Raw genomic sequence first — 12,400 nt, 5'->3', positions numbered from 1 at the left:
GAGTTGTTTTTCTCCGGTCCAAGTGGCCTTAGGGTCAGATTGTGCTTTTAGTTCAGGCCGTTATTCAAATTGTTGATCAGAATGGTCTTTCTGAGTCTGTTGAGTATCACTGATCAATCCCCACTTAGAGGGTTACAAAGGTCATTTCTGCAGGCCAGGGGTCTGCTCTTACCAACTTTGGAATCCATGCAAGTCTGTCTCTTATTTTTGTCAGGAATCAAAGATTAGTTAACACAATTGAAGAACAAGCAGTTGTCATCCTACAGTTGGGATGGACCCGCTATCTCCCTTTAGTCTTTATTGTATGAAATGATGTACAACCCTGAGAGCAAAGTGCCAGGGGGGAGTAAATGGCCCAGTACAGAGAAAATAGAAAGAAGCTCTGAGCTATTGTGACTTTGTGGTCTTGGTTGGCTAGCGTGTTAGCCATTAGCTCACTGGCTGCAGTAGTTCACCAACTAGCCCTGTGAGTAGTTACTATGTTACTACATCAAGTAAGACAAGTGAATTTCACTTTGACACTGTGACTTGGCCTTAATATTTTGCTGCAGTAAATCACAAAAATTCTGTAAGGTCGTGATGTGACTATGCGAAATGACTAAACGTGGATAATTAGTAATAATATTTTGGTGTGTTTGTCGCCTGCCAGTGGTGGCCATCTATGACTACTCAGCTGACAAAGAGGACGAGTTGTCGTTCCAGGAAGGAGCGATTATCTACGTCATCAAGAAGAATGAGGACGGCTGGTTTGAAGGAGTGATGAATGCAACCACCGGCCTCTTCCCTGGAAACTACGTTGAGTCCATCATGCACTACACCGACTGAGGAAAAAGAAGAGGGGTGATTTTGCTTTCTTGTTTGTTCAGTCGCTCCTCTTTCTCTCTGGACTCTCTGTGTCTCGCTGTTTGGGTACGATCACACCTGCATTTCAGTTTCTTGGATCTAAACTAGAAGGGAAACGTTGACTCCATTTTATTTCGTTCCTTAAGATTCACCATAACCAATCACAATCAAATCAAAGCTTGTGAACAAAAATCATGGGTTCACTAATATTTTATTGTTAGTATAGTGTATTGGACAGTCGTGGTGTCTAACCTGACAGGATGACAAAATAAGGACATCTGATTCTAGTGCTTATAGATGAATGGACTGTAAATTTGAGCATCAACTACAACAGTGTCCTTCTAACCATAAGTCCTTGCATTTTGGGGTTGTCTGCTGTTGTTGGTTCAGATTATGTTCTCAAATAAGTAATCTGCGCTGCTGATCTCTTAGAGGACTGACAGGCAGTTCAAAGGTGTCATTATGTGGTGCCACCAGAATTTAAACAGCATCATTCTCACTTGCACAAATTAGTTATTAAAGGAATAGTTTGACATTTAGTCATTTAATTTCACATTTAAAATGTCATGACATGACATACAGACGTGGCCGAAATTATTGGTACCCTTGCATTTTTCTTCTTGTGTTAAAATTAAAAGATATTTTATCATCAGTGCGTGTCTATGTTTGGTTTGGAGTGGAACAAAACAAAAATGTTGTGAAAATAACTGAATTCATGCTTATTTTACAAAGACATTCTAAAATAGCCTGGACAAAATTATTGGTACCCTTCAGAAGTTGTAAGAATTAACTGATCTGTAGTTATTCTTTAAGCAGACTCTTGTGTTTTAATAAGTATCACGGTGTTTTCAATCTTATAATCACTCATGCAGCCAGTTTAAAAGGAGAAAATGACTCACTCTGTTGTTTTGTGCCACTGTGTGCATCACATTGAACATGGAAAATAGAAGGAAAACTAGAGAGTGGTCTGAAGTCATTAGAAATAAGGTAATAAACAAGCATGGTCAACATAAAGGTTACAAGATCATCTCCAAAACCACTATTGCCAATATTATTAAGAAGTTTAAGGCTCATGGAACTGTAGTCAATATTTCTGGATGTGGTCACAAGAGGAAAATTGGCCTGAAATTGAACAGAAGGATTGTTCGAATGGTTGAAAAAGAACCAAGGAAAACTCCAATACAGATCCAAGCTGATCTTCAAGTTCAAGGTACAATAGTTTCAAGTCACACCATCCATTGCTGTCTGAATGATAATGGGCTCCATTGGTAGAAGACCCAGGAAGACCCCACTTCTAAGAGGGAGACACAAAAAAGCCAGACTGGACTTTGCCAAAATGCATGTTGACAAGCCACAGTCCTTCTGGGAGAATGTGCTTTGGACAGATAAAAATCAGAGCTTTTTGGTAAATCACACCAACCCTGTTTGTTCACAGAAGAAAAAATGAAGCCTTAAAAGAAAAAAACACCATGCATACCATTAAACATTGAGGAGGCACAGTGATGTTTTGGGGTTGCTTTGCTGCCTCAGACACTGGGTGCCTTGAATCTGTGCTGGACACAATGAAATCAGAAGACTATCAAGGCATCTTGGAGTAAAACATACAGGTGGAGGTCATGGGTCTTCCAGCAGGATAATGACCCCAAACATACATCAAAAACACCCGAGAGTGGATGAGAAAAAAACGTTGCTCCGTCCTGAAGTGACCTGCTATGAGTCCTGATCTGAATCCCATTGAACATCTGTGGAAAAAGCTGAAAACTTGTAGTTGGGAGACAGCAGCCATCAAACCTGAGAGAACTGAAGCAGTTTGCACAAGAAGAGTGGGCCGAACTACCAGTGGAGAAGTGTAGAAACCTTATTCAGAGTTATTTCAGTCAGACTGCAGTTATTGCCTCCAAAGGCTGTGCTACAAAATATTAAGTTAAGGGTACCAATATTTTTATTTTTATTACCATGCCATTTTCATTTGTTTTATTGTATTACATAATAGGTTAAGTTGTAAATCAAGGTGGAAGGGCACCAATATTTTTGGCCACATCTGTACATTAGTAAAGATGAGGTTTTAAATTGAGATGTCTTGTGATCACAAGAAATAAATTTCAAGATCTCAACATAACAAGCCTATTTTCTTGAAATCACAAAATACTTTTTTTATGAAACATTTTAAGTTAGAAAGTAAGACAAGTTTGTCATACTTTATCTTGACAAAAGAAGCTGTCAAACAAGTCTCATGATAATCCTGAAATTATTTTTCAACTCAACTTAAGCACTTATTTCAGTCATGGAATAGTAATTTAATGCCCACGGGAGAACAAATCTTGTCATGTCGAGGTCATCTCATGAAAATGCATTAAAAATCAGTCTTCCAGCTGAAGCGAAGACTTTAGATTATTTTTAGTATTACCATGTAGAAAACCAGAAGATATGTCATTATATGACAAATTTTGGGTCTGATCCCTGAGTTTAAAAAGACAGACTGAAAGGAAGCTACGCAGTAGCTGTCTTTGCACTATACTAACACTAAATCCTGATATTTTCTTTCCCTTTTATTCATTTTTTTCTCTTCCTCCTTCTGAAGCACACCTTTCAGTTATGAGCTTGTATAGACCAGCTCTTGCTTTCTGTTTGGCTCCAAACACTTAGCATATCTTGGCTTTGGTCCCTTTTTTTTGACTTTTTCATTGGTGGGAAAAATCGCACACAACATAATCTGGTTTACTGACCCTCAAAATATCAGAAATTTGCCTTATGATGATTATTTAAAATAATGACAAACTGTTTGGAAACACGATTCTAACATTTTATTATTTGTGAAGCAATCACAGGTTAATAAGTGATGATTTGTGTGGTTATGTAATTATGATTGTTTTGTTTTTCTGTGATTCCCTTTTGCGTGCAAAGGCAAATTGAATCCCAAATGGGAATGGCGCACTCTCCCACTAACAATGAAAACTACTATATAGAGAGGTAAATACAGAATGTTAAAATATTGAATGGCTATTGTTGACAAAATTCCAACTATAAATAGTATCAAAAATAGGGTTTGATTAAATGAAAACCTCAAGGATTATAACTTTAAGACTTTGACTAATAAATAAATTATTTGGGTAAATGGGGTTGTTGAACAGGAGTAGACTGATGTATCCATTAATGATGGTTGTGAAATTGGTTGGCTCACAGTATGAGGCTATGAATAACTAATGATGTGGTTGCATCACTACAGAAAGATGAAACATAAACCACAAACATGGTCCCTACACATTTTGTATTTCAATGAATTTCTGAGAAAATATCATAACAGTATTCATTTTTGTATTTCCAGCAGTAAGAAGAATTTTTAGTACCAGAAAGTACTAAAACTGACTTCCAGGTTTTAGTAATTTGTGAATTAAGTGGAAGCCATCCTGCTATGATGGACATTCTTCAGTTAAACTTGTGATTCTGCTGTGCAAGACATTGCACATCCTTTGCACATCCTTTGCACATCCTTCTGTGATGTGAAGTCTGGAACTTGAGCATCCGTGTGTTTTCTGGTGGCTGAAAAGTACCTGAGTTTAGCAGTGATGAGGCATTTTAACACTAGCAAAGAAAAAAAAATGAACCCACTAACATATAAATACACAACACAATGCAAAACAGCAGAAACAAATGAACTTATTGCATCTGGTGATCAGTGTGAAGGAAGTCCAGTTATTGCTAAAACAATTCAATACATCTTTACAAAGTCTGCCAGGCCTCTGTAAAGACCTTGTAGACTTTGTACTGGCTCATGTCACTACATTAGTCATTGGAGCATGTTAGCATGCTGATGGTAGCATTTAGCTCACAGCATGACCTCACAGAGCTGCTGGCATGGCTGTAGACTCTTAGTCTTGTTCTAAACATGTTATTTCTTTGAAATATACAAAAAGTGTTGCATTGCTGAACTACTTGCTGATTTAACTTTGATCTACCGTGCTCACTGTACATGTGTTTATTTATGCAGTCTTGTAATTCACTGGATGGTTATAATGGACAGTAAAAGTGCATCTGCCTTTGTTCTCAATTCCTAATTAGTTTAACTGGTTTCCCTCCTTTTAAAACCTAAAATCACCCTCTTTAAATCTCAGCAATTGAACCAACAAGTAGTCATGGACCAATAGCAGACAAAAACAGAACATAAACCCAAGGTCGGGTAAAAGTCTTCCTCTAGGCAGTCAGTGAAGTATTGATTGGTTCATACCAAACTGCATCAGTAATCTGAAATATTGAATATGAAGTTCGCCCCTGTCTGAGCCTTTTTCGTGTCATGGTGGTTCTGCTGCCTCAGTGTATAGTGAAGTGGACCTGACCAAACCGCCTGGTAGAGATTTTGGACCTGTTGCCAGTTTTGAAGTTTACAGTGTGTTTGCCTGCATGCCTGATATATAACTGATATTTTTACTCACCAAGTTGTCATATTCTTTTTGTTTGTATTGTTTGTATTTTTCTGTCATTTCACCAACTTGCTTTATTCTCTCTGTTTGATCAGCCAAGGTTTGTGATGTTTTGGTTGGTTCAGTGGTTTCTGGCTGAAGTCCTGTGTGTTCGGACTCCAGGCACATTCTCAGATGGAGGTGGATATTACATGCCATTTATCTGTGTGTTGTGTAAATGCAGGTGTGTGGGCGTGCATTAGAGTGTGTATGTGTGTGTGTGTGTGTGTGTGTGAGAGAGAGAGAGAGAACCAGTATGAACCAAACCTTCCCTTGTGGACTGAAGTGACTATGGACCTGAAAAAGTGTTAACTTGTTGTACAGTGTTATTTAAGAGGTATTTTACCACAAAATCAGAGTATGCCAAACTAATGTCCCTTTTAGAAGTGTGGATAGAGCACTATTATTTCTTTTTTAATCATCTTGTTGATCCCTGAGAGGAGAGTCCATCTTTTCGGCTGCACTACTGTTTAGTGCTACAAATATTTTCCTAAAGGTAAAGTCACTATGTGTTCAGTATGAAACTGTTTTGTTCCAGTTTGCAATATTTTACTGATTGGATGATGTTTCCCCCAATTGTGCTGAAAGTTGTGTGTCACAAAAGAAACTTTATACACCTGCAGTGAAAACTGAGTGGAGCAGTAACACTGTAATAGAAAGTAGAAAGACTACAGTGTTCAAAGACAGCCATGAATGCATCACTGAGTGCATTTTGTACACTAAACAAGTATTTAAACTTTTACTTTCAGTTTTCTCTGAGAATCACAGGAGGAGGACACATTTTTGCATTCACTCACTTGTCATAGTAGCAGTTAGTACTGTACAGCAATCACACCCATGTGTCATGATTTTCACAATTCCCTGTGTTCTCATAGTCTTTTTAATGGGCTACTCCTAAAACGGGATGTTTGAAGACCACTTTGATTTGTATCTTCTACTACAGGTTAACGCTATCAAGATAATTCATATGTCAAGTCGTGTGTAATTCTTTGTGGATGACTGCTATGACTTTCCTTTTTGATAACTGTTACTTATTTAATGAAGTACAATCTCCACAGATGCCCATTGTATTTATATCTCTGCCATTGTATACAGTACAAATTCAAATGTTCAAGTGCTCGCTGTTGCACATTACTCAACTGTGAATAAGCTCATTATGATGATGTGCAGTTTATAAGTTATATACAGTAATTTCATTAAAGGCAAGTGTTATGAAGACTCCATTCACTCCCATTGTATCTGAATAATTCATCAAATACATTAAGGTCAATGAATTTTCATGTGATTATAAAGTCATATAAAAAAAATGCCTATGCCAAATGCCAAATCATGCCTATCAGCATCGGTATGCATAGCCATCACACGCATTTTCTTCAGGAAATGCGTGTTTACAATGTTTTTGGAATGTTAGAAGGCCTGACACAGTCCTGCATTAAAAGTACTAATACAGCTATGTAAAAATACTCACTGAAGTATTGAAGTGTTATCAATAAAATGTAAAAGTATCAAAAGGAAAAGTTCTTGCTCTGCATTAAAAACTATTGATATATGACATTAGATTAATGCTGAAGCATCAGTGTGTAAGCAGCATGTTACTGTTGTAGCTTCTGGAGGTGGAGTTTGTTTAGTTTCCAATCTAAGGGTCAGACCCCCCTTTAAAGGGTCACAAGATAAATCTTTGGGGTCATGAGATGATTAATGTGAGAGGAAATTAAAAAAACAAAGTTCTGCTACATACAGTTGTATTTTAAAAACCTTTCTATAATCTTTGCTGTATAATTGTATGAAGTATTGGATCATTTGACCTCTTTGGGTCTCAAATAGTTATTGAAAAGTGACCAACTGAGAGGTTTAGAGGGAAAATCTCTTTTTGGCCTGCAAAGCTTTGTTGTTTTTCCTAACCAGGGAACAACAAGCACAACACCAGGCTTATTTGAATTGCAATGTGGACAGTCATGACGTCTACATCAAACCTGTGACACTCAGGTTACAGGTAAGTTTCTGTTCATCTGGTCTGCTGGCTTCTAACCATTTTGGCATACTCTGTTTTTTATTGTGCCCGCAGTATCCCTTTAAATAGTGTGGACTGACAAATGAGATGATCTGTGAAATGTTACAGACAGCTTCTCCAGGGCTGATTTTACCAGGAATCTGCTTCACACTGATCCCTGCAGATGTTAAACCTCTGGTTTGTTTGGAAAGATAAATAAATCCAATAAAACAACTAATCTATTATCAAACCTTTTATCTCTGTTTCTTATTAGCAAAGACCAGTGTTGGGTAGTCATCAACTAAACACTAAATATATGATGTGTCTGGGGAAACTTAAATTGTAGTTTGTCAACCAGTCAGTTAAAGCACATTCATCAAAAATCAGACACTAAAGTCTTTTTTTGTTTTTTAGCAGAAGGTTGATTCATCTGATATGATAATGTCTTTTAGGGCCCATATGTATTGAGAAAGGAAGAACCTGCACACTGCTCTTGCTCTGCATCATTGATACTGAGCAAGAGCAGTCTGCAGGATCCTCCTATCTCCACAACGCACCTGCATCTGAGATAGTTGGATTGTCAAATATTTCCTTCGAAAAAAGGGCCCATATGCATAAGACTTAAGAAAAATGATCTCAAGAATGATCATAAACTTTGACTTATGAATCTAACATTTTAGTAAAAAGACTGATTTTGTATAAAGAAGTTAAAAGTGCTGACTGCAGTGACTGCTCAGACTACAATCATGTCTACTACAATTCCTCCCCTCAAGCACTGAATCAGCCAATAGCATGCCTCTAAAGATGACATGTGTTTAAGATTACCCATATCTCATTGTCTCCAACATTATATATGCTCCAGTATAGTGAAACATGCAAAAAGAAAGCTTATAGACTATATCATATACATACATATTATAACATATGCATACAGTGCTGCTTGAAAGTTTGTGAACCCTTTAGTATTTTCTGTATTTCTGCATAAATATGACCTAATACATGATCAGATATTTACACAAGTCCTAAAACTAGACAAGGTGAACCTAAATAAACAAATGAGACAAAAAAAAAAATTTTCATCTTTTTCATTTATTTATTGAGGAAAATTATCCAATCTTACATATTTGTGGGAGGCAAAAGTATGTGAACCTTTGCTTTCAGTAACTGGTGTGACCCCCTTTTACAGCAATAATTTCAACCAAACGATTCCGGTAACTGTTTATCAGCTCTGCACATCAGCTTGGAGGAATTTTAGCCCATTCCTCCTTACAGAACAGTCTCAACTCAGGGATGTTGCTGGGCTTCTTTGCATGAACTACATGCTTCAGGTCCTTCCACAGCATTTCTTTAGGATTAAGGTCAGGACTTTGACTCAGCCATTCCAAAACATTATCTTTCTTCTGCTTTAACCATTCTTTGGTAGAACGACTTGTGTGTTTAGGGTTGTTGTCTTACTGCATGACCCACTTTCTGTTGAACTTCAGTTCACAGACAGATACCATAACATTTTCCTGTAGAATTTGCTGGTACGATTCAGAACTCATAGCTCCATCGATGATTGCAAGCTGTCCTGGTTCAGAGGCAGCAAAGCAGCCCAAACCATGATACTACCACCAGCATCTTTCACAGATGGGTTAAGGTTCTTTTGCTGGAATGCAGTGTTTGCTCATCGCAAACAGAACACTTCTCATTCAAGCCAAAAGGTTCAATTTTGGTCTCATCCATTCACAGAACATTATTCCGATCACCTTCTGGCTGATCCATGTGGTCTTGAGTGAACCGTAGATGGCAGCAATGTTCTGTTTGGAGAGAAGTGGCTTTTTTCCTTGCATCTCTGCCATGCACACCATTGATGTTCAATGTTCTCCTGATGGTGGACTCATTAACATCGACTGTAGCCACTGCAAGAGAGACCTTTAGTTTCCTAGACGTTACCCTGGGATCCGTTGTGGCCTCCTGGACTATTACACGCCTGCTCTTGGTGTGATTTTTGTTGTTCGACCACTCCTGTGGAGGGCAACAATGGTGTTGGATGTCTTCAATTTGTATATGATCTGCCTGACAGCCGACTGATGGAGGCCAAACTCTTCAGAAATGGTTTTGTAACCCTTTCCAGCTTGGTGGGCATCAACAACTCTTCTTCTAAGGTCCTCAGAAATCTCCTTTGTTTGAGCCATGACACACTTCCACAAACTTGTGTTGTGAAGCTCAGACTTTGATAGTGAGGACCCAGATTTCTCTTCTTTAAATAAGGCAGGGCCTCCCAGACTCACACTTGATTGTCATCCCATTAATTGAAACAACTGACTCTAATTTCCCCTTCAAATGAATTGATAATCCTAGGGGTTCACATACTTTTGCCATGCACACATATGTAACATTGGATAATTTTCCTCAATAAATAAATTAACGAGTGTAAGATTTTTGTCTCATTTGTTTAACTGATGTCTCTTTATCTAGTTTTAGGACATAAGGGGAAATCTGATCATGTTTTAGGTCATATTTATGCAGAAATAGAGCAAATTCTAAAGGGTTCACAAACTTTCAAGCAGCACTGTATATCCTACAGTTATGATGGCAATATAAAAACATGCTATTTGGGATTTTATTCATAAATGAGTTAAAGAAGATACAAAGCATTCCCAGTGATCTGTGTCTGTGCAGGTCATATAAGATATTAAACCTATTCTTAAACAGTGTACTGTAAAGTTTAAATATTTTAATTCATTTCTAATTGTAATTTTGTGTTTTTTTTTATTTATCATGGATCAAACTCACTAGCATTCTTGTATTTCACCACTCAGCTAATATAATAATTACTGCTTTTTTAAAAAATGATATAAATGTAAAACAGGTGAAAGTCAATAAGGCATTATAGCTTTCACCTGGATTCCCTGCTTCATCTTCAGGTATCTCTGTTTTCATGTCTCCTCATAGTGATCCGATCAAGTCAGCTTCAATCCATCCCGCCAGTCTGCAGTGTCTTCCTGGTAGAATGTGACATCTGGAGAAGCTTTCTGCTTCCAAAAGTGTACCAAGACTGAAAGCATGTTGTTTTTTGTAAGAAAGTGGAAAAAGTGGAGTGACAAAGTAAATGTTTTAACAGTCTGTCTCTTTGGATTTTTTTTTTATTAGACATTGGATGATTATGAAAAGGTTGCATGAGCAGTGGAGTGGACATCACAAAGTTTACTCTCAGAATAAACCTGGTGAGAAGAGATTGTTAAGAAGACAAAAACTACTGACATACAAAACACAAACTGAGTTAGAAAATAAATTAAAGCCTCCATCTACAAGCTTTCTTCTACAGCAATGTAATTACTTTATTTAAATTCCTAGAAAAAACATTATAATGTAGTTATAAGCAGATATAAGTGAAGAAATGACAATATAGTAAAACAGTTGTAATGGTATTGAATATGTCTTCATAAGAGAATTTCTAATTCTTGACAAATACTGTACATTAATAAACACTTAAAAATGACCTTATATCTGCTTATAACTACATCATAGTGTGTCAGAAAACATTAAATGTTTATGTACTGCTTATACATGCTAAATAGGAGGATTTTAAGGTAACAATTACTGATAAAACTATTAACTCATTTGCATTCAAATAGGGATTCAACAATCATTTCCCATAGCTATCAATTTTTTTTTTCCCCAAAGTTCCCAAAGTGCAAAGACACAGTCCAAAACCCAATTAGTTTACAATGATATAAAATAGAAAAAAGCCGCAAATCCTCACACTGAAGAAGCTGGAAACAATCATTGAAAAATGACTGAAATAATTCATCAATTAGCAAAAATTGCTCGACAATCAATTTTCTATAAACTGAAGAATCAATTAATCAACTAATCATTTCAGCAATGCATTCAATAACTACTAGGTTTTGAAAGACTAACTGATTAATTAGAGCTGTACTTAAACTGTGATTTTTATATTGTTTTTATCTTAGAATTTGGACAGAAAACCACAGGCTGATGAATGGGCCTTGTATGGCAAAATAACAGAGACTTGAAAGCTTCATCATCCCCACAGCAGCGTCCTACTCACCATCATGGATGCATCTGTGGATGTTGATGTGTATTCTCTGGTTACCACTTCACTCATGGCAGAATGCCCTTTCTTTTTCTCTCCTCCCTTACTCCCTATGAGCGTTGCCATATGGATGGTAAATAAAATAAACAGGCAAATCAAGAGACACTGTTTCAAACAGTGTGGTACTGAAAAGAAACAAGGACAAACATGACATCCATAGAGCTCTACAGACACCTTGATGACAGAGGCAAGGCTGGTTGAATGAGAAGATGAGCCAGTAGGGCATCTTTTTATCAATATATTTGTGAAAATTCACTTGTTAATTTAACTAGTTAATGCTCACCTCACTGAACGACATGATAATGGGACAAATAAGCCCTGTATTTTAAGATATACAAATATTTCAGAAATAATTTTGGAAGAAATTTGACTCAGAAATTAGATTTTGAAGAGCATATTCACGACATTTAATAAGACATCCCTTTGTTGGAATAATATCTATGTGCCTATCCTTATACAAGTGTTAAATATACAGTATTCACTCAAAATAATGTCTTGGTAATGTGGGATATTTACAAAAATGATGACATATGAGACGACATTGAATAGTTTGGCATATTAATCATTTATTACTAAAAGAGAAAACTATCTATCATGTTTTGTTTTCAAAGTTTACCATATACTGCATATTTTCTTACTAATAAAGACAGTTAATCCTACAAACCATTGTCCTCTGAAGTATAAGAATGACATGTGTAAATGCAGTATTTGTGAGCCCCAGCTCTGTTACATTCATTATCCATATGCAGACATTTTACAGGAAGATATTACAAAATTCATAACTGATTGAACTTTAGAAAATATGCTTATTGGTTTCTACCATTTTGATTTAATAATAGTGAAATATTAATTAATTCATTAATAGTGAAAATAATGTATTTTATGACTTTAATAATCATTAACATATTTTTTTTTTATTTACAAACAACCCAATGGCCTCTGTTACAGTTAATTACTCATTTTTATCAACTTGAGAAAATGATTATTTATTAATATTTCTCTGGCAAA

At 36.5% G+C, this 12,400-nt stretch overlaps 1 protein-coding gene across 8 annotated transcripts in view; it reads left to right on the top strand.

The window, feature by feature from the left end:
* LOC137193244 (abl interactor 2-like) overlaps nucleotides 1-10,398 on the top strand; it is a 64,632-nt gene extending 54,234 nt beyond the window's left edge. For 6 of the 8 annotated variants that reach the window (XM_067604558.1, XM_067604554.1, XM_067604555.1 and 3 more), the window contains one exon: nucleotides 650-10,398. In XM_067604558.1, the coding sequence (XP_067460659.1) occupies nucleotides 650-825 (176 nt within the window). In that variant the 3' untranslated portion in view covers nucleotides 826-10,398. The remainder of the gene's footprint in view (nucleotides 1-649) is intronic. The other 2 variants (XM_067604551.1, XM_067604553.1) reach the window with 2 other exon arrangements.
* Nucleotides 10,399-12,400: the final 2,002 nt, after the last annotated feature.

The sequence above is a fragment of the Thunnus thynnus genome, chromosome 11 (assembly GCF_963924715.1).
Source record: "Thunnus thynnus chromosome 11, fThuThy2.1, whole genome shotgun sequence".
Taxonomy (NCBI): domain Eukaryota; kingdom Metazoa; phylum Chordata; class Actinopteri; order Scombriformes; family Scombridae; genus Thunnus; species Thunnus thynnus.
This window is presented reverse-complemented; position numbering and strand designations above follow the sequence as displayed.